The sequence below is a fragment of the Strigops habroptila genome, chromosome 6 (genome assembly GCF_004027225.2).
Source record: "Strigops habroptila isolate Jane chromosome 6, bStrHab1.2.pri, whole genome shotgun sequence".
Lineage (NCBI taxonomy): Eukaryota > Metazoa > Chordata > Aves > Psittaciformes > Psittacidae > Strigops > Strigops habroptila.
Genome location: NC_044282.2, coordinates 73,417,080 through 73,442,064, shown reverse-complemented (window position 1 = coordinate 73,442,064; position 24,985 = coordinate 73,417,080). Strand labels below are relative to the sequence as shown.

Sequence of the window (24,985 nt, the reverse complement as noted above, 5' to 3'; positions counted from 1 at the left end):
TGCCCAGCAGAAGAGGGAGCAGGAGGTCACTGTAAGTGAAAGAAGAGCTGGGTTTTAGCAGGGAGACGATTGAATAGGTTCCTATAACCACCTCTGTAAGCTTATTCTGTCCTGCCCAGGATGTCCAGAAGCAGCAAAAATAAGATGCTGACCATCACAGCTTCTAGCACAGCTGAGGAGTGTGGCTGGGAATTGGCTGTTTAATTTTGCCTCTCATTCTCTACACCAGGAATTCAGAAAGTTAGGGAATCTCACCGCTGCTTGCCAGCCCCAGCCTGTCAGCCCCTTACCTTTGTGATTTGTTTTCTGCCACACAGATGTGAAAGAAGAGTAAAACTTCCTGTCCCCACTCTCCTGCCACATGTTCTCCTTGCTGAAAGCTTGGAACCTTTTACTTCCGACCAGGTACCTGCATCTCTTGCCACCACCATTTTATCTTCCACCCAGGTGTCGTGGTGAAGTTCCCTTGCATCTCCCAGCCTTTCCTCTACATAAACTTCTTCCCACTACATAAACTTCTCCCCACCAAATCACGACTCCAGTCCTCTTCCATTCACCACATCCCATTCCACCAGTGAATAACCATGCTCCTGATGGTTATTCACACTCTGTCCATGTTTAGAGGAGAATCCTGCTGCTGGCTGCACTCTTCTGTTAAGGATGCAGCAAAGCAAATGTAAAACCAAGGAGGCTCTGCAGTTAGATCTGCTGGTCAGTGGATGTGTATAAGTGCATGGTTGGAGGTTGCTGGGCCATGTCTGCACATTAGACTGTTGTGACTGTCCAGGAAAGCTCTGCTATTTTGAGGAGGTTTGGGAACTTCTGGCCTGCAAGACCTGCTGAGGTCTCAGTGTGCTCATGAGCTTGGTCATGGAAGGAGAGCAACAATAGTGCTGCAGCTTTTATAGCTCTTGAAGCGAGTTATCCAACTCCTGTGCTGAGACCGCATCCTGTGTCTGACAGGCCGGTGCTGATGCGCAGGCTGGTTGCCAGCTTTGATGCTGCCTGAGCGGATGTGACCCCTGAGGGCCGTGAGGCTGATATTGTCAGCAGGGCACCTCTGTGACCACCGAGGTGAGGTCAGTGCTGGCAGTCATGGTTGCATCCTCCATGTGAACCCCTGCAGGAACTCCTGCCCGTCAGTCGTGTGACCCGTTGAGTGTGGATCTGTGGGATCTGAGTTTAGGAAGGAGACCACAGCTGGCGCAGGAAAAGTTGCTCATTCCCACATCCCAGTTTGGGTTCCCTGGGAGGCCTGTTGTCCACTTGTGGTGACACCATGTTTGCACTGGATTTTCCCTTCCAGCATTCCGTGGTGGTGGTGGTTGTCAGTGAGTGCTCCAGCAGCGTGCCAAGCTAATGGTGCAGAACTGTCCATGAGGGGAGGAGAGCTTGTTCCCAGCCCCTGCTGGCAGCTGCCCTGCCTGTGAGTGGATAACTCTGCACAGGATGGCCCCCAAGCACTAAAATTCGTCATAAATTTAACTGTATTTATCTAACCTTTTCCCTGTTGCCACTCACTCTATTCAATTAGCCACTATCCTGCTGCAGTGAACTCCTCAGGCTGACCAGTTCCTTGAGGAAACAATACTTTATTAGCTTTTTTTGGTCTTTTCCTTTCTCCTGCCCCTAATATAGACACTGATCTTTGACAGTCTTGTATTTGTCTGTTTTTTTTAACAACCTCAACCTTGAGTTAAGAAATGATATCACTTGCAGTTCATTTATTAAAACATTGTGGTGATACATTTTTAACATAATGATATTTCTCCATGGTCATGTTAACACTCCTTTCCTTTATGGGCTTTTGGATTAATGGCTATGGGTATGAGTTATATTTGTTTGTGAATTAACATGAATTTGTATGCTGTAATGCCAGTGTGAATTGGAGGCTCCACTGCATGTAGATGCAATATGAGCAACTGAAATGATCCTTTTTATTAAAAGCTTCCAATCTAAAGAAACACTAATGGTGAAATTATAATGTAACAGTGCTAATTAAAAATAATAGAAGAACATTTCATCTGTCACTCGTTAGATCCTTACAAAAGGCTTGAGAAAGTTAGTTTAATAAGGGCTGGAGAGGAAAACTCCCATTTTCACATGGGTTTCAGATGGGTTTTTGAGAGCAGGGTAGTTTTGAGAGTGTATTGTGGCCAGTGTGATATCATTCATCATCTCTAGTAATCTGAATCTAAATTAGGGCTCTGAGAGCTGCCAAATCCACTATATGGAATACATAATATATTTTCTTCTCAGGGTGAATTGCTTCAGTTATGTGGTTCTGAGTTATCGTTGATCCCCATTCCTGCACGTTGAGTGTATGGTTGTGGTATATATAAAACTAGTTATGGCCCAACTCTGATTTCATTGACATGGTTGTTAATGAATTAATTTCAGTGGAGCTGTTCCTGATTTATCTTGGCAGGAGTGAGGGCAGAATCAGGCCTTAAATCTTCAAATTAAAAAATTAAACTATAAAAATATTGTGGAATAAAATATCACCAACATGCTGCCATTAAATAGGATTTCGTATGAGACCGAAATAATAAAATCTGGTGAACAGAAAAGCAGGAATCAAAAATCTATTAAAAAAGAAAGAAAAAACCAAGGTTTTAACCTACAGAAAAGTAAGAGAATTTGATTTAAATAAGTTCTATTTTGAGTGTTTATTCTTGTGATGGTGATAAGTTATAAAGGAGAATAGTTTCATTTTTGCATGGCTGTCACATGTAAAGTGAAACCAGACTGACTTCTCTCACTTAATGTTTATCAGGAATTCTGTACTCTCCAACTGTATTACAGATTTATTTTTGCAAGTAAACATGTAGTTGAAATGTGTGTATTAGTGCTTTATTTGGTGCAAAAATTGAGTGATTCTGTTGTTCATAGATAATATTAATTCCTTAAAGATTAGTTAGTTGAATACTTCTGTAATAAAGATCTAAACAATTTCAAAAGTCAAGGAAGTAGCATCTCTAATAGCAAGCTGACGAAGCAGCAGAGAGAAAGACTAAGCTACTACAGTCAAACAATCAAACACTGACATTTTCATGTGGTTCTATCTATGAAAACCACATGTGAACATCTGTGTGTAGTAACACTTGCAGTGACCTGGGAGATAAAGTGACACGGGATTTCTCCATCTCTCGGTAAAACATTTCCCCTTTTGTTTTTTAGTGATGTATGGCTTAGTTACATGTACCTTCTATTTCTTTTCCCCCAGCTGATTACTGTGGCTTTAGGAAGATATTAGTAAAGCCTTAGTTGTGCACATCTCCCTCTTTCCAGTGGATTTGCCCTGGCGTTAGTCAGGAAATGGCTGGAAGGTCTGCACGGGAGTGAGGAGGTAAATTAGTCACATCCAAACTATTGACTGTGAAGGAAACTTTACTCTCTGGGGACCGTTGTGTCAGAAAATGAGGTATCTTGGGTGAGCTTCTGAAAACTAATGGACTTAGCATCAGTTTCAGATTCCTATTAGTTAGTCCCTCAGTGGGGAAAAAGGTGGTCCACTGTCTTGGACCTCAAAAGGCCACTTTCTGTAGCCTGTCCTGCACAAACAGGTGCCAGGAAAGCATTGTGTGAAAATTAGTGGATCTGCCATCAAAACCGCTGGCTGATACGGTTATAATCTGGAATTGCCATAATGGAAAAGGGAGTTGCGAACACATGTGTATGAATGGAATTGTTCCACAGTTAACAGGAGATTTATGGCTGAAGAAATCACTACAGAACAGCAAGTGGTAGAGATTGTGTTTTTATTTTAATACGTGAGCCAAGTCTTGCATTAGGATGTTGCTGAATCTAGTGCAGCAAACAGATGACACCCGAGGGACAGTGCAGCGTTCTGTTAGATTGAAGGGCCTTTAATAATCCCATCGTCTAATAGCAGTTAAGATAGAGAATGTAGAAGAACTAATCTTCTGCTTTTACAATAATGTGTGTACGGTAACAAGAAGCAGTTATGATGTGTCAGCCCCGTAGCTTTTAGCAGATGACTTCTTAAATTAAAAGATAAGTTTGCTGAGTGACTTTCTGGAATGTATTTAATGAAGGCCCATAAAATACGATATCTGTTTACAGCTGGATTAACAGCACCGTGCTCAACTACTAGTCTTTACGCTAGACAAAAAGTACTGAACGAATCTGAAATCTTCTTTCCTTCCTGGAAAGTGCACATTCAGTTTGGAAAAGCATAAATTGAACTTCTGCCTCTGTCTGTCTTTAATCACGATGAACGGCCTCTGGTTTGGCAGATTCCATGTGGTCTTGACTTGCACACTACAGGCTGCGAGTCAGATGTGTACAAAGAAATAGAGCAGCAATCCTGCTTGTTCAGGTCTTTCAAGTTGGTTTCCTCTGAAGAGCAGAAAGAAATAACAATTCTTTTAGTATCACGCTTTTTTCTTCTCTCTCTTGGAAAAGTCAATCTATGGATTAACTTCAGTTACCTGGTTTTCTGCACAGATGATGTTTGGGAATGGGGTTAATTTTGGATTGCATGATATCTACTGTATATCTGTTCTGTAGTTAGTGTATCTGGGGTGTGCAAAGTGAGAGAAAGTTGTTCCTGAAATAACTTCCTTTTTGGAAGCAGTAGTAATAAGTTTACACAGGACTTGCTAAACAGCAAGTGTACTTTAGCTTGTGCTCTGACTCTCTAAACAAACAGTTCGTGGTGCTTGTAAGCAGACTACTTTGGTGTGTAAATGTACACTAGATGGCAGTTTTGTCATATCTTCCAAGTTCAAATAGCTCTGTAGGAGAACAGGAAAGGCCATCAGTGTTTAGTCTGCACTCACAGGGTCCCTGCATGACCAATGTGGACCCCATGGACTTCCTGGAACATGTGTTAGCAATTTAGCAGCAGACATTTATTTCTTTGTTTTACTGCTTGGCTCTTTGAGAAAGTGTTGGTACTCAGTTATGGGCTGTCTGGATCATGTCAGAGGCCATGGGGATCAAGTCCATGTGACAGGCCAGACCGAGGAAGGATGAAGTTGGAGGAGGTGAGGAAACTGACCCTTACTTCAACAGCAACAAGTCACTGCCTGTCTATGGCCTGTGGCCAAATGCCGGGGCGGTTTAGGTCTAATACAGCTGAATAAACAAAACACTTTGCCCATTTGGCTTTTCATATTTCATCAACACAAGTTCAATCAAAGTCTTTTCTATTTCCTAAGAAGAGGTTCTTATTCTTCATCTTTTTTTTTTTTTCCCTTTTTTTCCCCCCTTTCCCCCCTTTTTCTCCCTTCCCACATTTTAGCCCCATCCAGACGAGGTGACCTTGAAATCCTTGGCTACTGCATGCTGCAATGGTTGTGTGGGAAGCTGCCCTGGGAACAGAACCTGAAGGACCCTGTAGCTGTCCAGGCTGCGAAAACAAGGTAAAACTAAGCACACGCATGTACCCGTGTGCAGATACACACACACCACCCCAGAACCCTGCAGCATCCTCATCACTTGGCAGGACAGGTCAGAAGAGACACCTTTACATGCTGAACAGTATAAAAAAGCTAAAATGATTTTCCTTAGTTCAGAGACATGTTAGAAGCAGTTAAAAATGTGACCTCTGTGTGCATTATCCCCTCTTCCACATGTTCCTGTGTGCACTGCCGTGGAGAGATGATAAATTCAGATGCACAGCACACACTCATTTTGTCTGCTGTGTATTTTTTTAATGCTCTTTTTTTAAAGCAAATACTTGTGCATCAGTGCAGGCCTTTACTGCACATACAGAGAGTGGTTGTGTGTCCCCCCTGCACTTCACGGGTGCTTTGTAGAGACTATAGCACAGGCATCTCTTGGAAGTTTTTCTACATGTGCATCCAATTTATTTAACTTTCTATAGGATACTATTTTTCAGATGTTTTTATGTAGGTTTTTCATGTTACATAAGCCTACTGCCATTACAAACAATTAAATACCAAAATAAGAAGGAATTTGATTAAAATCTTTCCCTTGTCCCAGCATGACTCACTTAGAGCTTACTAAAGCAACGGAGTGTAGCAGTCTTTCCTTTCTCTGCTTTCAAAGTTGGGACTTGAGAGAGTTAATTGCGTGTGGTACAGTGCAGCCTGTAGAAGGCAACACAGAAGAGTAGTTACCCATAAATGTAACATCACAACTGGAGAAGGCAGCAAACTTTTAAGTAGGGCAAGTCACAACAGAGGTACACAATAGGGATAGCTGATGCACAGAAATCAATCTGCAAATTCAGTGTGGCACTGGCTCTCAGCAGAGAGAAAGGTTAGCCTGCAGACTGTGGATAATACAGATTGCATCTGTAAATGTTGACATCGCATGTTCTGTTTAATATTTCTCCTTTAGAAGTTCTGATCATTACACAACCCCCTGCAAGGTAACACTTACACAATTCAATGTTAAATCAATTTAATCAATCAAGCTGCTTCACTAATTCTTCCCTTGTGGTTAACCCTTAAGTTCCTATTGTTTTCAGGATGCTGGGCAGATTCCAGGAGATGTACAGAAAATGATAGAGATTCTGTTTATCAGAAATATCCTGTTAATCTATTATGGGTTTAGTACTAGGTCGTTTACCCAGGTCATCCCCTTTTATTTATCATAATTTTTAATGCTTAACACTGTTTTTAAAGGCCAGAAGTAGGTATCTGGATATATATATGTGTGTATCCAGTTGCTCCTAAGTTAGTAAGTACATTAAGCAGCACAGCTGAGTTGCTTCTGAGCATGCCAGTCCTTACTGATGATAAGGAAGAGGAGCTGGGCCTGGAAGGTGGTATGCAGGGAGAGGCAGGAACCAGGGCAGAACCTCCAACTGGTGTTCACCACTTGTCTCATCCCCTCATCCCTTCACTGCAAGTTCTTAGTCTCCTCCATGTACTGCTGGGGCAATGAAGCAACAGTGCCAGAGCTCTGGGCATTGCTCGGGGTATATTTAAGGTCTGCTGATATATTTGAATGTAGAAATGTGCTGTGCAATAATTGGAGAGTCTCTATTTGAATTGAAATTTAGGCTAGATTACAGGAAAATGTTTAAATACTTCATTTCCCCAAAACAGAACCCCCTATTGCTGATGCTAAACAACAGATCACTGAACTGAAGGTTATGAACCAGTGTACCCCTACTTCATGCATTAGAGAACACATCCTGTAACTTATTGGTGGAGCTTTATGGCTCCTTTAAACAGACAAAAGAATCCTTTAACGGGATTAGCAGCTAGACTGAAGTGGCAGATTTCACTTCCTCAGGGCAAGGGGACTTGTGCAGGTGCCCAGAGGCCTGGGAGATGCTCCTGGTTCATGTCTGCACAAAGGTGGGAGCTGCTGTCACTTCATCTGCCTTTAGGTTGTGATTGATTCCGAGCTCCAGCCTCCTTTGCTATTTCAGTTCCTGGCTAGACAGAAAGTACATCAGTGGCCCTGCCCTTCGGTTTATGAAGTGCATGGGTCTTGAGGTCACTTTTAACCTCCCACTCCCCTTTCAGCCCTGCCATGTCTGCTTGTAGTTTTCACAGCCGTCACCCAGGAGCTGCGTGGCAGAAAGGACCTGATGCCAAATGACTTGTAGGCAGACCAGAGCTGCCCTTAAATTCCAAAACACAAACACTAATCACTGAGCTGAAGTCAGAACAAGCCATTTCAGCTCAAAGGATGCTGCTTTTTCTGTCTAAAAAACTTAAAACATCTGCAAAGAAAAACTTCATGTTAAAGTGCAGGCTTAGCTGTAAGCCCATCTTGGTGAAATCAGCAGTCTCCAAAGAGTTAAAAACATAGCTGGTAAGAGGAGATTTTGTTTTAAAAGCAGCACTGTGAATCATTAGCTATCCCGGAGGTCCAGTCCCTTTGGAATTGAGACTTGCTGTCTTCCTAAATCCCAAATGAAGAATCACCTGCTCCAAAACCACATTAAATTGTTGCACTCTCCTGTTGTTTCAGACTTATGGATGAGCTCCCAGATTCAGTGATGGAATGGGATTCTTCTGGAGGCAGCTGTCGTAAGTGTACCTGCACTATGTACCACATAGCTCTTTAGCCTGGTACAGAAAATACTTCAGTGTCTTACTCTGTTTGGGGGAAGCAGAAGATGAGTAAAAGTAACACAAAGTTAACAAAGTCTTCACTTTAGAATCTTAAATCTACTGCGAAGTTTTGCACCTTAAAGCCTGAGTCGGTGCAGTGTGGCCGGGCAAACCAGTCCTGGGGCAAACTGTTGTGTTCAAGCAGAAGTCATCCTTGAACCAACCCCTTGCAATCCAGCCTGTGTGCACCACTCTTACCCATACCTAGCCAAGAGAAGGATTCAGCCTGCGCTGTATTTAACTGATAACACAGAAGTTAAGTAATACTCATGGTTAGATTAATTCAGGGTGCAGTTAATTGAACTGATATTTCCGAATTCAGTGGAACCAGATCAGGCCCTTGTTATATTTTAAGCATTTTTAGCTCAAAAGTTTGTTTACTGCAAGGGGAGAAGGTAAATTTCTGGATGCTGCTGAATGCTGGTCCCTCTGCAATGCATGATTCTTGATGCTTACCGATAGGAGATGCTTGAGATGCTTCATGCTTTTATCACAAGAACTCTTTTTCTGCTGCTTTCCTGCATTATCCCATAAACAAGCACTAAGGAGATGAAATAGGCTTTGAGGGCTGTGTTTTCAATCCTAGTGTGAGGTAGTATAAAAAGCTTCATCGGTCTCATCTGTTGTGTGTGCCACAGAGTGACATAAGGGATCTCAGCCATGTGTAAACCAAGGTGTGAGGAAGCAGTGCCTATCTTAGAAACAGAAGTGGCTGTTAGTATGGAAATAGTAAGCAACTGTCTACAAAGGGTTTATTGCTCAGTATTCAGAGTCTGAAAAAGCAAGTGAATGGGTGGTTTGTCTTGTTCTTCCTTCACTGAAATACAAAAGTAGCCCAGGAAAAAACCCAAACTTCCTCCAAAGGTCAATGTCTCTTTGTGATTTATTCACTTATTTTCTCAGCGTATCTGTATTGGAATTATTGGAACACATCATGTATTACAGAAAATATATCCATGCTGCACATACATATTTAATAAATCTTTACTTCTGGGATTTACCAGATGCTAATACCTGCTGTAGTTCTCCAGTCTTAGGGTACAACTGAAAGAAAAGTTAGATTCCCCCCTGTATGTTTTTCCTAACACCATTATTTCCCTTTCTAGAACCACTCAGTAATGACAGCAAAATAATGCTTCTGCTTTAGGATGCAATCTCAAAAGCACTGTTTGTCCAAGTATTAGAAGTAAAAAACCAAAACCTGCTTTTTTTCCAAAGCATTTGAAGTACAATATCTATGCAGATTAAAAGTGCTGTTGACAGTAGTTAATATTTAAAGGGGTATTACGATCTGTTAAATATAAAATGCTTCTATTTTACACACAACTATCAATATTGATAAAGCATTTTGATTAATTTTTATACTTGGATAGCTTTTGGTGCTACACGAATTAGTACATGCCGAGACATGGCCCTTAAGGGTTTCTCTGTTTATCCATAAGGGTTACGTTGTTTATCCAGGTCTATCTTATTCTTTCTCATCCAAAGAAGAGCAGATATTGTCAGGTCTTTGTTCTGAGCGTGGCTGCAGCTCAAACTGTGTCATCTCGTTTCAGTGCAGGATTTACATCCATTTTGGCCTGAAATTCTTGCTGAAGTTCTAAGTCCTCACCAAGTGAACTGTACATTAAAATATGCTCCACAGGTGAACTCTCCAAGTTTCTGGCATGTGTTTATGGCTTAGCTTATGATGAGAAGCCAAAGTATCAAGTGCTCAAGAAAATCCTGCTGGATGGGCTGGAGTCAAGTGGAATTCGCTACGATGGCCCTCTGGAATTTTCCACTGCAGCTTGCACACGGAATCACACTGCTCCTAAAGTGCCCAAAGTAAGTCAGGCAGTTCTGGGATTATTTCTGACATCTCCTGTTTGATGGTTGCCTTTTCTTTTGTAGGAGAGGAAGTAGTTTAAGATCTCAAAATGAGACTGACACAGCAGTTCTTTTGCCTTAAATACACCATGTTTGTTAATTCCTGTTTCCCCTGGCTTTGCTAAAATGTGGGATGTCAACCCTTAAGGAGGAAGAACTGTCATGAGTCCTTTTGACCTACAGCCTCTCGCTTCAAAGCGGTAGGTCTGTGGAGAATGATTTACTTTCAGGATAATGGGGAAGTCAAGGACTTTGTTCACTAACATCTTGAAGACAAGCCCGAATGCCAGGTTTTTCCCTCGCTCCAGATTAGAAGCAAAGTTACCTTTATTAGTGAAAGCATTTAATTCATTTTCTCCCTTTCAAACCGTTCTTTGTCATTTGCCTTCACCCTCCTGCAGCCACTGATGGGGAGGAGGCATTATTTGGGGTTTAACTGTGTTATCTGTATGTGGTGCTATGTGATGCGCTGACACCGAATCGCAAAGCGACAGCTATCGTGTTCTACTCTCCTCTTGTGCTTTTAAGCCTGAAACTATGTGGTTAATAAAGCTGTGCTTTAATAAAGGGAGATGGAGGTAATTAACAGTCTTACTGGACTGGCTGTGAAATGTCAGTCCCGTCATACCTCTGCCTGGAAACCCCCTGTATGCAAGAGCCCCGCTCGTGTCTCAGCTACGTGGGCAATAAGGCAAGGTCAGGGTCCTGTTCATTCCTAATACTTCTGGTGAACTTTGGACCATCACAAGTGCACGTGAGCCAAGAATGCAGGATGCAAACTAATGTGACTGATCGGCTGCGAGATGAATGGTGATTCAAGTATCAGTGCACAGATGGTTCTGATTTGCTGAGTTTTGTAGCTGCTGCAACTGAAGACATAAAATATCCTTCTAGTCATAAATTAGCTCTTTGGAAGCAAAACCTTGGCACCAGAGCTTTACAACCTTCAATTAGTAGGGAAAGAAGTATTTGAATGACTGTGGTATTGACATCTGTAGGCCTGCATAGTAATCATTCCTAATAGAAGAGAATATCTGTTTGAGGGGGTTTTGCATGGCTAATTAACCACCAGTGAGAATATGTAATTTTTTCATGATCTCCTGATTGTCACCTTTCTCTCATGATACAATTACATTTTATTGTAGCAAGTGCCTCACAAACCAATTGTCAGCACTATTTACGTATTATGGGAGGCAGAACAAAAGTTCATGTTTAATAAAAAGCCACTGGGTTTTGATCTTGGTAATTACACATACTTATTTTAGCAATTTTATTGACTTTTCTGGGTTTATCACTTTTAGGTTTACTTTTAACAAGCCCAGAAGCTGTTTCAGGGACAGTATTTCTCTTGCTACGATGGTGACCACTTTGTCCTCACTGATTTGAGAAGCTTTCATTAAAGTTTGCACTGTTTTCTGAACAGAACTGAAGTATCAGCCAGGAGTGAACCCATCTCCAGCTGATCCTGCCAGATCTCTGCTTCACAGGAGGCTTTGATTTCTTAGTCAGATACTGAATAGTCAATCTATTTTCTTCTTATTGCCTGCCCTAAGATGTGACGGTGCCAGCATAAAAGATGATCCCGACCTTCCAGGCTGCAAAAGCTGCTGTAGCTCTTGCTATTTGCAAGAGCACAACCCCACTGCAAAACCCATGAATGAGGAGCATCAGTGATCAGCGCTCGTGCACTGTAGGACTAAGCGGAATTGGTTTTGGTGGCCAAGAACAAGATCAGAGACAGAGTGTGTCTGTGTATTACTGAATCCTGGCACCTGCCATCACTGCTTCAGAGGAACGTTTAATGCTGAGTGTCTTGCTCCTCACAGTAGCACTGCTCCAGCCATCACCTATTTTTCACTTGAGTGTGTTTCTGCAGCCAGTTCTGCCGCTTATGTGCGCACGTTTCCTGTACCATCCGCTGCAAAACAGCTGCAGAGGAGATTTCTAGGGTTATTCCAAGGACTTCAGGAGTACTTGAATACAAGTAGGGAGAGCAGAGAACTGAGCTTTGTCTAAATTTACTGCTATTTGCAGAAAATCCTGTTTTTCAGGCTGTGAAGGATATCCAAGGCCTGGTGCGCTCTGGTGCTACAGTCCTGACAAAGTGTTCGATGACAGGCAGGCACTTCCCACTGCATCTCTTCTCAGCATTGTGTGTAGTTATCCAGGTCTGCCTCTTTTCATCTCTGCATTCCCTTTCCACCTCTCCTTTTATTCACCAAACACTTCTCCCATTAAAGAGGCAACCTAAGAATAGTGGGAGCCACTACAAACAATCCCCTGTCTCCTCACTTCTTGCTTACGAGCAGAATCTGCCTCCAGATGACCCTTCGGATCCACCTGTACCAGTGTGGTACACAGGGAAGAGGTGATTTTGGGTTAATTCCCTTCTGAACACCAGTAAACACCCATAAGTACCAGTAAGGGGATCTTGTAGCACAAGCTCCTTGAAGACGATGTGAATAGGAATTGCTACAGAACATGAGTTTTAAGATGCAGCTCCCTGTATACGGCACATGAATCTAATCTTGAGGTGACATAAAAAGGGTAACAGCGCCTACATCCTGGCTCTTTGTTCCAATCACACACCAAACATAGGTGATAAAATATTAATTGCATTAATTATCAAACTTGTTTTCCCCAGTTTTTGGCACTGGATAAATATTTTCAGCGTTTTCACCTCCAGTGGAAGTGTTGGCTTTAGGGCCAGCTGAAGCGTGGTAAGGCCAGCTGAGTGCTTGCTGCAGCTTGTAGATTTGATAGTAAGAAATATTTATTAGTATGGAATATGGCAATTTTGAGGGCTACGATGTGTATTTTCACTAGTGCTGAGAGTCCTGCTTTGAAAGTGATGCTGTCACTTGGGGTATGTGTGTACATTGTGAAGACAACCAGAGCTGTCAGCAAGATGAGCTGTTCTGGCTCGGTGCAGTGACATGAACAGCTTGGGCTGTTGTGTTCACCTCCATCTCTGAGGGCCAGCTGCAGTGTCATGTCTTGAGGTAGACAGCCCAAAACTAGCTTGAGTTGTTGTTCTGGTCACATACACCTTCATGGTACTGAACACGAGAGATTTTCACAAAGCAGAACTATGGTTTATGCTCCTAGAAGGTGTTTTGGATTAAACAATACAAGAAGTGCCCAGTGGCACTTCTGATGGTGTTCAGTTTGTGCAGGTTCTGTCATCTCCTGCATGTATTTAATTTGCAGGACAGAAAAGCAGCTCATTATTTCAAGTGCTGTATTTGGATCCAGCTGCTGCAGAGGCCCATGTGCAGACGTTACAGTTAGAGGGGTGTTGGTGTGCCAGAAGTACCAAAGGCGTGTGGCATACAGCCTGTGTTTTGGCTGTGTTTGTCTTCCAAGGCACAAAAGCCAAAACCAGGCATCATTTGATACTTACTGCTTAAAGCAGCACTGGAAAAAACTTGTGTTAACTCGAGCAACTATTCACTGTGTGTTCCCCACTTACTTACATCTTTAGGAATATAACCTTTAACTCTGAAATTAGATTACCCGAGTCAGAACACTCAGTGGTTGGTTATTTTGCTTTTGGGGCTTTGGCCACTCAGTCCAGTGACATGAAATGCCCCCAGTTCTACTGACTAATGAACCAGTGACATCCTGCCATCATCCCCAATGAAGGTTGTTAGTGAATGGTTTGAAATCCATACCTGAAGTTTACTTCACAGCGTCCTTCCTAAATACAGCACAGCTCCAACTTTGTGCTGTTCAAAGAAGGGATTTATTGATAATGAAAATGCTGGAAACAATTATTTTGAGAAAGATGAGACTTTCTCTCTGTCTATGTTCTCAGTGCTAAAGCTGGAACACTTTTCCTTTTGAAACACTGACTTTTTAACATACAAACCTGTTCACTGTCCATCAGCAGGTTCGCTTGCCAAAGCCTAAACCAAAACCAGTTCAGCAGAAGCAAAAGAAGATGGAAGGTGACGCAGATGAAGAATACATCTGCCAAAACAAGGCCTGTGCTGGGGCAACAGACAGACACCCCCACAAGGAAGAAAAGCCAAGTAAATTAAACAGGATGCTTCACCAACCAGAGCCTCAGCAGGTGAGGATTTGGGCACTGCAGTGGTGTGTGGCATCTCCTGGAGCTTGTCTGCTCCGTTAGCTCCATGTCCACCTTTTGGGGTGGGCAAGGAAGAGGAGTGCTTGAAAAGAGCCAAGTGCTTTGTCCCAGGCTCCAGAAGGTGGCAAGTGCTTCCTGGCTCCTTTTATTCCAAACATAAAACTCAGTTTCTTGTAAGCCAGGGAGTAAGTGCAGTCAGGGCACTGCTCACATCTGACAGGTCTGAGTAGCAGGATGGTACCTGTGGTGGTTGAATGTTAGTGAATCCAGCATACAGAATTACTGTGTGTGCCTCAACAGGGTCCCTTACTGAAGCCCTCCCTGGAACCAGTGCCACAGAAGCAAAACAAGGTGAAAGAGGAAGAACCCAACGGGCTGAGCAGGCCCCGTGCTCGGGTGACCCGCCGGCACTTCCAGCCTGAGGAGAGGCCACGCACGATTCGGGAGCCCAACCAGGCACAGGAGGTGAGGGTTTGGTGTTCCCTGACAACAGGCACCCTGAAAATGAGGAGTTTCAAACAAAACTAACCTCACACCACCACAAAGTAAGCCTATACTCAATGTGTGCAAACTAGATGTTTGGCTACAGTTGCTTGGTCCTGCTATTAGGAAACTAACACTGCAGTTTCTCTATAGTTTGGTAGTAAAGTGCTGCGCTGGGAGTAGTGTGCAGATAGATAGAAGTGTTGGGAAATGAGAGTCTCCCTTTGTTTTCTTGGTAGAAACTTAACTGCAGTATTTCCTTTTCTCCAGAGTGGAAAGCTGCTTAGCACTCTTTGATTAAGTTCTGAAGTTCTCACTTCTTAATCTGAGGATTTTAGCAGTTAACTAACTCACCGCAACTATCATTGGTAATTTACCACATAAAAGGGTTGAATGGCTGTGTTCAGTCTTACTCTGCAGCTGTACATGGAAAAGTTGATGAAAAAAAGTTAATCAAGGTTTAGTAAAACTAATGCAGAATGAAGCACATGTTGGTAATCACCCTGTGCTGGTTCTGTGGAGTTTCTGGATGTTGTAACAAAGGGATGCTACTCTGGGGTTCTTTCAGATAGAAAAACAGCTTGTTAAATGCAACCAGTTTCTGATAAGCACAAAAATGCAACTTTAAAGATAGCTTTATGATTAATGCACACTTCTTTGCTTCAAGCAGTCTGCTGGTCACTGCCTGGAGACTCCGGTACAAGCTGGGAGAGGGAAGCAGGAAAAGCACAGCTGTACCCGAGAGCGTCAGGCAGTCAAGTGGTGAGCAGAGCGGGGTCTGCAGATGTGGCTGGCAGCAACATAGCCAGAGACCTGACACAGCAGTGGCTCAAATACAGCTTTGCAATAGATATTCCAGTGCTACTTCCCAGTCAAGTATAAAATTTAACAGATATTAGCAAAAAAAAGGAGCAAATCTCCTGTCTATTTTGTATAAAAGCTACTACTATAGTCCTAAGACAGAAGCAGATATGGAAAGAGAGTGACATTTAGGTTTCCAACATGATAAAGGTTAAAAAAAAGAGCTGGTGTAACTTTCCCTGTTCAGTGCAACAGCAAGGACACAGTATGGGTTGTAGATCCTGACACCAGAGAGTAACGTGGGGCTTTGGGTTTCCCCCAGAGGGTTTGGTATTTAGCTTATATTTGTGGTTTGATTTAGTCTTTATAAAGGAAAAGCTGCTATTCCAATCTATTAAAGCTGCATCTGTGTAGAGCCGTTCTGTGGTACTCACTGAATATTATGCATAAGAGGGGAGAGTTAAAATGGATGTCAGATAACATTTAAGATATTCAAATGAGAAACTGGGGAAGGAAAAAAGGCAGGATTGCATTAGTTTCGTTTTGCAGACTCCTCTCACTTCCTTTCATAATTGAGGAAATTGGTAAAGCAGAGCTAAATAGGACACTGTAGCGTTAGGAAAATTCAGGATTCTTCAGGCACAAAGCAGGGGAAAACCCAGTGGTTCATGCAGGAGCTGGAGGGGTCGGAGGCTGACACGTGTTCTGCAGAGAGCAATGGCACACACTGCAGCCAGGCAGCTGTGGAGCAGGTAACTGCAGGCACCATGCTCTGACTTGGGCACCAAGGGATGGTGGCCCTGGGGCAGCTGAAGGTGTGAATGAGAACGTGGAGGGGAAGTTCTCTTCCTCCCTGGTTTATCTTTGGGGAAAGAACAGTCAGACAAACACCACAGCTGGGACAAGGAAAGAACGAGGAGCTGCTGGAAAGCAGTCACAGTCTAGGTATAAATTAAACCAAGAAACATTTCTATGCTGAAAAGGGAACACATCTGATAGAGAGGAGGAGGACAAGAAGGGTACACTTGTGAGAGATGAATGGGAACGACAGAATGAGGAAGACAAGTAACATCTATTATAATGATATATAACATCATTATAATAAACATCTATTATATAATTAAAACAATATGGAGACAACAAAAAGCAGAGGAAAAAACCCTATGAGCTGCCTTTATGGTGGATGTAATAGTGCCAATCAATCAGATGGGGCCCATATTTAATTAAAAGAAAAGAAACAGACATGTCTGTCAGTAATTTGAAAGAGGAATAAAACAGGAAGACAGGAAATTTTATATTAGAAAAATACAATTTAGGTTATGAATTTAAGAAAATCCTATTGCTGAGGTTGAAATTGCTAAAAATATATTGCTAAAAAATTAACCTATTGTGAACGGGAAAGGAAACCAAAGCTGAAAGTTTTGCTGAGGGACAGCGGAAAAGATAGTTAAGTCTTGGATGTGTGAGAGACAGATTCCTTTCTGCTGGATTCCTTTCTGGGCTGGAGATCTCAAAGGTAAGCTAAGGATGACATTGCTTCTGGAGACCTGAAATCCCCCAACCAACTAGAACCAAGCCCACATAAATACTACAGTCATGCTGTCTGTGTCCATCAGAAGTTTGGCTTCACTGTGAAATGCAAAACTTATACAAACTATAAACCAGCAAATCAAATGTCAGAGTAATGCTGAGGGTTTCCAGGCTAAAACTTTATTAGTTGTAAAGACTTAAAGATAGAGAAGCATTTCAGCTGTTGACTTCAGTAACAAATATAGAGTATGGCTCTGTAGAAGGTGTTTAATCACACCTAATGTTATACACTTACTATACAATATACTTCTACTTGGAAATGCCAGAGCTGAGGCTTTGTAAGAAGGGTATTGCTTTCTCTGGGATAACTGGATGTCCTCTTTGGCATCCTTGTTTTTCTGATTCACATCTCAATATTGAATTTATTATTACTATTTTTTCCCTGCAGAAAGACACTGCAAGAGAATTGCCCCCCTTCAGCCCCCAAGCACTATTGTCAGAATCCAGAAAGGAACACGATCAACTCTTAACTGTGGATCACCCTGTGTCATGGCAAGAAACTGGTTCTGACTTCACTCGTCCTTCTCTTTCTGCTATATTTAGGCTTGCATTTACTGACAGAACATACCATTACACTACAGCAATACTTGTACTCCTGCTACTGATAGTACTTTCCTTGTACTTGCTTTGATGGCACCATCTCAGGGGTTTCAGTGCACGTGTGGTGATGCTCCCATCACAGTTTCTTCTCAGAGTTTCTTCATTGAAGATTTCAGTGTCAGTGGCTTGAAAAAGATTTTTAAATAACCCTGTCAGTACAGATCTGCACTCAATAGTTACACATGCACTATTTGTACAAGGCTCTTCTGTGTAACAAATATTGGGATTCCTTTTTACTTTCTTTTGGTTTTGAAACTGGACCTTTGCTACAGCAACATTAAAAATGTATCATGAAATACAAGGGGGTGTGATATTGAATTACTCTGACACCAGCATGTTGGTAACTTGTACCGTGTCAGCAAACCTTTAGTTAAATCCTGATGCAGTAAATGCATGGGAATTTAAAGTTTTCCTCTCTTTATTCCTCAGTGTAAAGGGAAGATAGTAGCCACAAATTCCATTTTGGAAAAGACTCTGTTACTGGTTTTGCCTTTATCTAAGCTGCCACACATGGTTTAGTTTGATCACTCATTTCATTGACTTTCCTTACCTTATTACAATATGGACATTCACCAAAGATGACATTAAAGCTCTGTCTGCTGGAAGGAAGACCTTGTAGCCACTGCAACACAAGTAAGTGGATTAAAATCCATATTTGTTTCATATCAAATTTAAGAACTATCTATTACCAGGAGTTTTTCCTAAACAGAGTTCATCTGATCAACATCTGACATAGTGTGTGTCAAGCCAGAGTCTGTGCAAGCACAAAGTGAGGCAAGTTCCCCTTCATGTGCCTGAAGTGTGGGTTAAAAGATGAGAGAGAGGACTTTTAACAAGGGCCTGTAGGGACAGGACAAGGGGGAATGGCTTTAACCTGCCAGAGGGGAGATTGAGATGAGCTGTGAGGCAGAAGCTCTTCCCTGTGAGGGTGCTGAGGCGCTGGCACAGACTTTTCCCAGAGAAGCTGTGGCTGCCCCATCCCTGGCAGTGTTCAAGGCCAGGCTGGACACAGGGGCTTGGAGCAACCTGCTCTAGTGGAAGGTGTCCCTGCCCGTGGCAGGGGGTTGGAACTGGATGAGCTTTAAGGTCCCTTCCAACACAAACCAGGCTGGGATTCTGTGATTCTAAGAAGCTGTGGTAGTTGTAACACTCCTTCAAGGATTTTGCTGCTTCTGAAATCTAAGTAGGCATTGCCTATTTTCCAGTTAGTATCTGCCAGTTAATGAACAAAGTCTGTCCTGTTACTGTACCTCATACAGACAAGCCTGGTGGAAAGGCTGTCCGCAGCGGGGGTCATCACACACTTGATCTGGAGCAGCGCCGTTGAGGCGATAGGCATAGCAGATTCCACAGTCCTTGGCAAAATCCTTACAATACAACAGAGTTTAGCTTACAGGCCCACCCAAAGGAGGAAACAGAGCTGGTAACACAGCCAACACATTGGTCTCTGCTTTATTACTTAGGATTACTATTTTTGCTTTCAATAGGTGTGTTTATACCCTTATGGCATAAACTGAGATGAGTGAAATCCATGCATCTGAAGGTAGGTTGTATTTTATCTCCTCACTGAATTACATCCAGTTTGACAGGCATTTTCATACTCTCTTTTTCCTCAAACGCAATGATTTGGCATTACATGTGGGCATTAGGCACAAGCCCTCAGTCCGATATTAATGTCAGAATTCCACAAGTGGAAGTGAAGCTGGAAATCCAGTGTTGCAGCACTGTCAGAAATTAATTCCAAGTTTGTTTGAAATGCACCACTATTTGGATGGCCTCTCGTCCCCCCCAAGCAGCTCCACCTCATTAGAACTTAAGTCATCAGCATCCATAACAGAATGTTTGGATTTTCCACATCTCATTAGCTGCTCTGGAACTTCCTCTTTCCCTTTTAATAGCGAAGCCTGTTATTAATGGCCTCACTGCGAGGAAGGCCACAGGGAAGTGAGCACCTCTAATCACAGGTTAACAAGCTCTGACAATTGTTGCTTGAAGTTCAGAACTCCTTATGACAATATATTAATGCAATTTACCTCACCTCTAAGTCTCTTCTTTTTGCTGGCAGTTGTAAAGTGACCATTTAAATGTTACTTATTCAGGAATAACAACTGATCGTTACTAAAAAGCAACTTACACTTTTTTCTAACACAGCACGAGAGGGGAAATCGATTTCTAAGAGGTCTTTCAAGTTTTGTAATAAACTGATTTCTGGATCCCTGCAGGTAGGATTGAGAGAGAGTAAAGTCAACACTAGGAATGCCAAATCCCATTTTGGTTTCAAAGCCATGCTATTTAAGGTACTTACCACAAGTGCATGTTGTTGTTCAGCTTGGTTGTCAAGGGGTTAACCGCTGCAATACAATACATAAATCATTACATATCCTTAGCATCCCTTTTGCTTCCCCCCTTCAGATTCCAGCACTGGAGGGGAAGGCATGGGCTGGGCGGGTTTAATCACTTAAGGTGCATAAGTCAGTAACTGCTTTTAGTTTGGGGAGTTCATTACACTGACGTGAAGTATCACACTGCTGAAGGTAGGGTTGTGTTACCTTTAAAAGTGGCAAAAAGCTGTGGGACAGAGAGTAGAAGACTTAAGTATTTTCAAACGCTATTAGGACATAGTAGTTCTATTAGAATATAAACCCGAGAGGTAATGTGCAGGACACAGGGTTCCCCCTCAACTGTGCTAAGGAAGTACTGGAAAACCAGTGTCACTCACAGAGCAAACCAGTGTGCTCTGGATTTAGGCTGTTAAACCCCCAGCATCCACTGTGTAAAACCCTCCTCCATACCCAATCAGCTTAAATCCCAGCTCTGCTTAAATACAGTTTACCCCAGGAGTCTGCCACAGCTTACACCAGTGTGTGCTCAGCAGAGCTGAGAAGAGAAGAGAAGTGCTGGAAGAGAAACAAGTGCTGCAGGTTTGTGCTCTTACCGTGATCTGCTCCGAGAAAGTAGCACTCGGGGAGCATGGCTGGGTGCCGAGGATCCACCTCCACACTCACAGAGACATTGTTCCCTACAGAGAACACAAGAGTCACAGGAGGGCTTCACTTTGCAGTAACTGTTTGAAAATGGGAACATTAACCTTTCTTTAGAAGCAGTTTTAAATGGGCTCATTTAATGGATTCAAACTTAAAACAGGGGAAGTTCAGGTCAGGTATAAGGCAGAAGTTGTTCCCTGTGAGGGTGCTGAGGTGCTGGCACAGACTTTTCCCAGAGAAGCTGTGGCTGCCCCATCCCTGGCAGTGTTCAAGGCCAGGTTGGACACAGGGGCTTGGAGCAACCTGCTCTAGTGGAAGGTGTCCCTGCCCGTGGCAGGGGGCTGGGGCTGGATGAGCTTTAAGGTCTCTTCCAACACAAACCAGTCTGGGATTCTGATTGGTTTAATTCAGACTCATTTTCATCACACTAAATAATAAAAAAGTTAGTAGGTGTCCCAATTAATTGTACAAGATATCAATGTATATATGAAATATTAACATTTCAATGGGCTGTAATTAACAATAGCAATAGAAACCCCCAAACCTGCCAGTCTTGAATTTCTTTTAAACTGGCCTTAACCTTAACACTTCAACTTATTTCTGACTAATGAAACTCAAGTTGATGACATAATCCTGTTGAAATCTTAGTAAAGATGTAATTGTTATTAATTCCTCATTGTCTTTCACAGTCAGAAGTCTAAAGACACCATTAAGCAGTAAAAGTCAGTCCCCTCTGCAGCATGCTCCTGGGTGAAGCAAACAACAGCCTATTTCTGAAATAGCAAATGTTCTTCTTGTACAAGGTGCCCCCTCACCCTCGGAAGGTCTGTTACTCCTAAGGGGCAAACAGCTCAAAAATGGTCTGGATCCAGGTTAAAAACCTCACGGCAAATTCTCCTCTAGATAAAACCAGGTGAAAGCTAATGGGTTTTTATAATTAAGAGGTACATGAGGCTTTCTCTCCCTGAAGACACTGGAATGAGTGAAATCCAAGCTCAGTCCTAACCAAGGGCTGCGTGTGACTGATGACAAAGGGCTCCCAGTCCATAGTGCCCTCTCCTGATCTCCTGAGGCTTTTCATCCCTTTTCCTTGCTCTGTGCCAAAGTACAACCAAACCAAGACAAAGCCATGCACAGAAGAGCAGTGTCTGACCTGAGGCTGCTGAACCTTCCCTGTCCCTCCCTGTACCCCGGGGACGGAGCAGCCTCAGCACCCCACTGGCTCCCTTCCTCCCTCACAACTTGGGTCTGCTTTGGCCCATTGTATGTTCCCAGATTTCTCCATAATGCTACTGATATTTTGGATTTAAGCTAAAAATCATAACTCTTCTTTCAAAAGTAACATTCCCACCCCCCATCTCTACCCTCTGACAGTAGCAAGCTTCTCCTTTGCCATTACAAGACTTCATATCCCATATATACAAGACCTTAAAATGCCAGTCATCAGCATATGAATCGGACAAATATCAGTGTAAGCCTCCAATCTCCTCTCTTCTCTTACTTTGTCCTTTCCACCTGCCTCTTTTAACCCCCTTTTCTCCCTTTTGACTGCACCCTGACACTCCTTTCACTCTTCCAGGACAGGATCGATCTAAAGCAATGGTCTGTGAATGAGACAAGGGCTTCATCTAAGCTGATTTTTCTTACAAATACTGTTTTTTCTAGAGTTATCCTGCACGGCATCAGTTTTCGACAGTTCCATGTTCATCATTTACACACACACACTATCTTCCTGTAGAAACTTAGGTTTTCTGTAGCACCATAAAGCTGTAATTAATTTCCTAACCAGGTTGGCCATTCTGTGGCAGGGTCTTGTAACACACAGAAGAAGACAGTGGTGTCTTGCCGGGTTTAAGCGCTACCTTTCCTTTTCCTAACTTCCATAAACACCATCCGATTAGATGAGCAAAGCAAACAGCACCCCGAGTTTCACCTCTCAAATCCATCATATTCCATCAAATCTTTCCATACCTATTGCGATTCTTCTTGTTGTAGCACTCCGTGTGGGATTTTCTGGCTCAAGCACCCACGTCTTCCCATCTATTTCATCCATGGCATCCCAGAATTCTTTTAGTGATTCCAGTGCCGCCAGGAACTGATTATAAATGTCCAGTAAGGAGCTCTAAGAGAAGGAGAAAATGAAACTGATTTCATATGGTTCTCATCCACGTGTCTATAATATATCTATGTATGGAACTAGATGGTCTTTAAGGTCCCTTCCCACCCAAACCATTCTGTGATTCTGATTCTACGTCCATGAAAACCAAACTGCAGGTGATTTAGGAAGTGTTAAGATCTCGTGTGTATCCGGCTGTATCGTGGTAGCAGAAAACCTTGAACCTCACAGGTTTTCTAATTGAAAGAACACTGAGCCCTGAGTACAAATACGTAATCCTGGTAGTTGTAACGTGTTATGATACACATACACCATACCTAGATTTGATAGTGGTTTGTACTCCTCAGAAAACTGGTAACTACTAATTTGCACTGTAACTTGTAAAATTAGAGTAAAAATCCTCATTGCCTACTATTAAACGTCTCACATTCAGGTCTTCTGTCTCTGCTTCAGCTGAGCAATACGGTGGTGGTACCAGATAGAAATACACAGAAATACCCACATAACTAAAGTAACTTACTTATTTTTTAGGCTCTCTGAAATGCAGCTTAGCAATGTTGTAACTAGCTCAAAATTAAGCAGTACAGAAACAAGTACTTAACATTGGGTTTCAAACCATGTAAACAGGGTAAGAGAAGGAGAAACCGTCTCATGATCAGAGGATTACACTCGAGGGATTTCAGTATTTGAGAGTGGATTAGATGGAATCAGCTCTCTCATTGTACAGGACAACACAGAGAACAGCAGTACAAAAGAGGTGTTTGGAAGATCACCAGTGAGCACAGAAGTAGTAACTGTTCATACAGGGAAGGGCTTCTTCAAGTAGAGCAAACACTGGGCAGCCAAGTTAACACCTTTCTAAAGGCAGGTGCCCACAGGGTACAAACCTGAATTGAGGGAACCAAAGGGAGATGAAGACCACAGCAGGAGGAGGAGGAGGAAGGGGAGTTCTGCTCGAGTAACACCCCATATAGGTTTGAGCCTAGTTTGGAATCAGTGGAGTAGCTGGCAAGTGCCACAAGCAGAGCAGCAGCAGAATGAGGAGCCACAGGATGTGGCTCTGTGGGGAGAGGTGAAGCTACAGCAGGAAACTAGACAAAGGGAGCAGGGAAGGGAGATCAAGGAGGGGGGAAGCGTTTGGGGGACAAACTCTTCCCCAATAACTTGTTTTCTCAAATTGTTTGATATTGGGAAACTTGAGAGTAGAGAAATTGTTTGGGAGCACCAAAGGATATTTTGAAATGGTTTACACAGAACACAAGTGTGCAAATAAATACATGAGCAAAAAAGCAGGAAGGACAGGAGAGAACTGAGAGGACCCGTGCAATCTGTAGAGAGAAACAGCAAAGTAAGCTTTGAAAACAAAAAAGATGCAGCAAGGGCCAGATTTCAGGAGTCTTTTTAGCCTGGAAACAAGTTGTTGGAGTCGAAAAGGAAAAGCAAATTAAATAGGTCTTAAAGAGGTATTTGTCTATAAATAACAAAACACACGGAGAATGGTTTCCTTTACTCTTTAGTCATGATGTTCTTCCTTTCTCACCTGGACAAAAAGCAGCGAATTACAGGAACATTCTCCGATGAGGAAATGAAATATGATTTTTACCCAGAACAAGGTTTTAGATTCTCTGCACACGTATTTTAGAAGGAAACTGTGTGGCTTGGAAATAAAATGCAACATTTTTTTCCCCTGCTGTTATTAAATTATATTAAAGTAGGGAAGCACCTAAGCAGGAGAGTGTGAACACTGCCAATCTCCAACTGTAACGCTTATTATCTTTAAAAGCATTTTGTTACTTTTATAATACCTGAAGTGATATCATAGTGTCAGTCACTTAACCACATCTTAGGGTATAATATCTTCATCTTAAGTACTATTATTTCCAGTATTTTAATAATTTTCACACAGTCCTGAAATGTGATCTTTTGTGCTCTGATGACACTTAAATTAATAGCATAATTTTCTGGTCCTTGCAACAGTTGCTTTCCATTTTGATTTTGTACATTTTTCTCTATCACATCCAGATAAATCCTCTAATAATCATTTTTATCTTTATCTTCTGGGAATTCAAAGGGTTTCACTAGAAAAAAGAAACATCAAGGGATTATAACCCACAGATAAGTTTTAAAATCCAATTAATTTTAATACTAATTGTAATTTTTCAATGATGTTCCTTAAAAAGGTAGTTAAATCTCTTTTTTTTCTTAATGCACTGTTCATTTGATCTTATTTGCATGCTTCATTGATGTTGCCAGCTGTCTCCTGCTATATACATCAATGCATCTATAGCTATTTAAATACATCACATGCTTGTCATGCAAACCATGAAAACTGTAACTTCCTTTTTATTTGATTAACCGACTAATTTTTGGTCATTGCCCAATG

The 24,985-nt window shown here is 42.3% G+C and overlaps 2 protein-coding genes across 10 annotated transcripts in view; one reads left to right on the top strand and one right to left on the bottom strand.

Moving 5' to 3' along the window:
- The window catches only part of VRK2 (VRK serine/threonine kinase 2), a 70,592-nt gene that overhangs the window by 29,105 nt on the left and 16,502 nt on the right, over nucleotides 1-24,985 (top strand). Inside the window, exons 9-15 of one of the 8 annotated variants that reach the window (XM_030489593.1) lie at nucleotides 5,270-5,390; nucleotides 7,924-7,982; nucleotides 9,712-9,893; nucleotides 13,828-14,010; nucleotides 14,329-14,493; nucleotides 15,182-15,273; nucleotides 17,291-17,800. In XM_030489593.1, the coding sequence (XP_030345453.1) occupies nucleotides 5,270-5,390; nucleotides 7,924-7,982; nucleotides 9,712-9,893; nucleotides 13,828-14,010; nucleotides 14,329-14,493; nucleotides 15,182-15,273; nucleotide 17,291 (803 nt within the window). In that variant the 3' untranslated portion in view covers nucleotides 17,292-17,800. Of the gene's footprint in view, nucleotides 1-5,269; nucleotides 5,391-7,923; nucleotides 7,983-9,711; nucleotides 9,894-13,824; nucleotides 14,011-14,328; nucleotides 14,574-15,178; nucleotides 15,274-17,290; nucleotides 18,136-24,985 lie in introns of those variants that run through there. The other 7 variants (XM_030489592.1, XM_030489590.1, XM_030489591.1 and 4 more) reach the window with 7 other exon arrangements.
- Nucleotides 17,001-24,985, bottom strand: part of FANCL (FA complementation group L) — a 30,703-nt gene continuing 22,718 nt past the window's right edge. For both annotated transcript variants that reach the window (XM_030489596.1, XM_030489597.1), the window contains exons 8-14: nucleotides 22,458-22,608; nucleotides 20,438-20,521; nucleotides 19,808-19,853; nucleotides 19,637-19,718; nucleotides 18,753-18,869; nucleotides 18,053-18,124; nucleotides 17,001-17,627 (exon numbers count right to left, since the gene is read on the bottom strand). In XM_030489596.1, coding sequence (XP_030345456.1) covers nucleotides 17,592-17,627; nucleotides 18,053-18,124; nucleotides 18,753-18,869; nucleotides 19,637-19,718; nucleotides 19,808-19,853; nucleotides 20,438-20,521; nucleotides 22,458-22,608 — 588 coding nt within the window. In that variant the 3' untranslated portion in view covers nucleotides 17,001-17,591. The remainder of the gene's footprint in view (nucleotides 17,628-18,052; nucleotides 18,125-18,752; nucleotides 18,870-19,636; nucleotides 19,719-19,807; nucleotides 19,854-20,437; nucleotides 20,522-22,457; nucleotides 22,609-24,985) is intronic.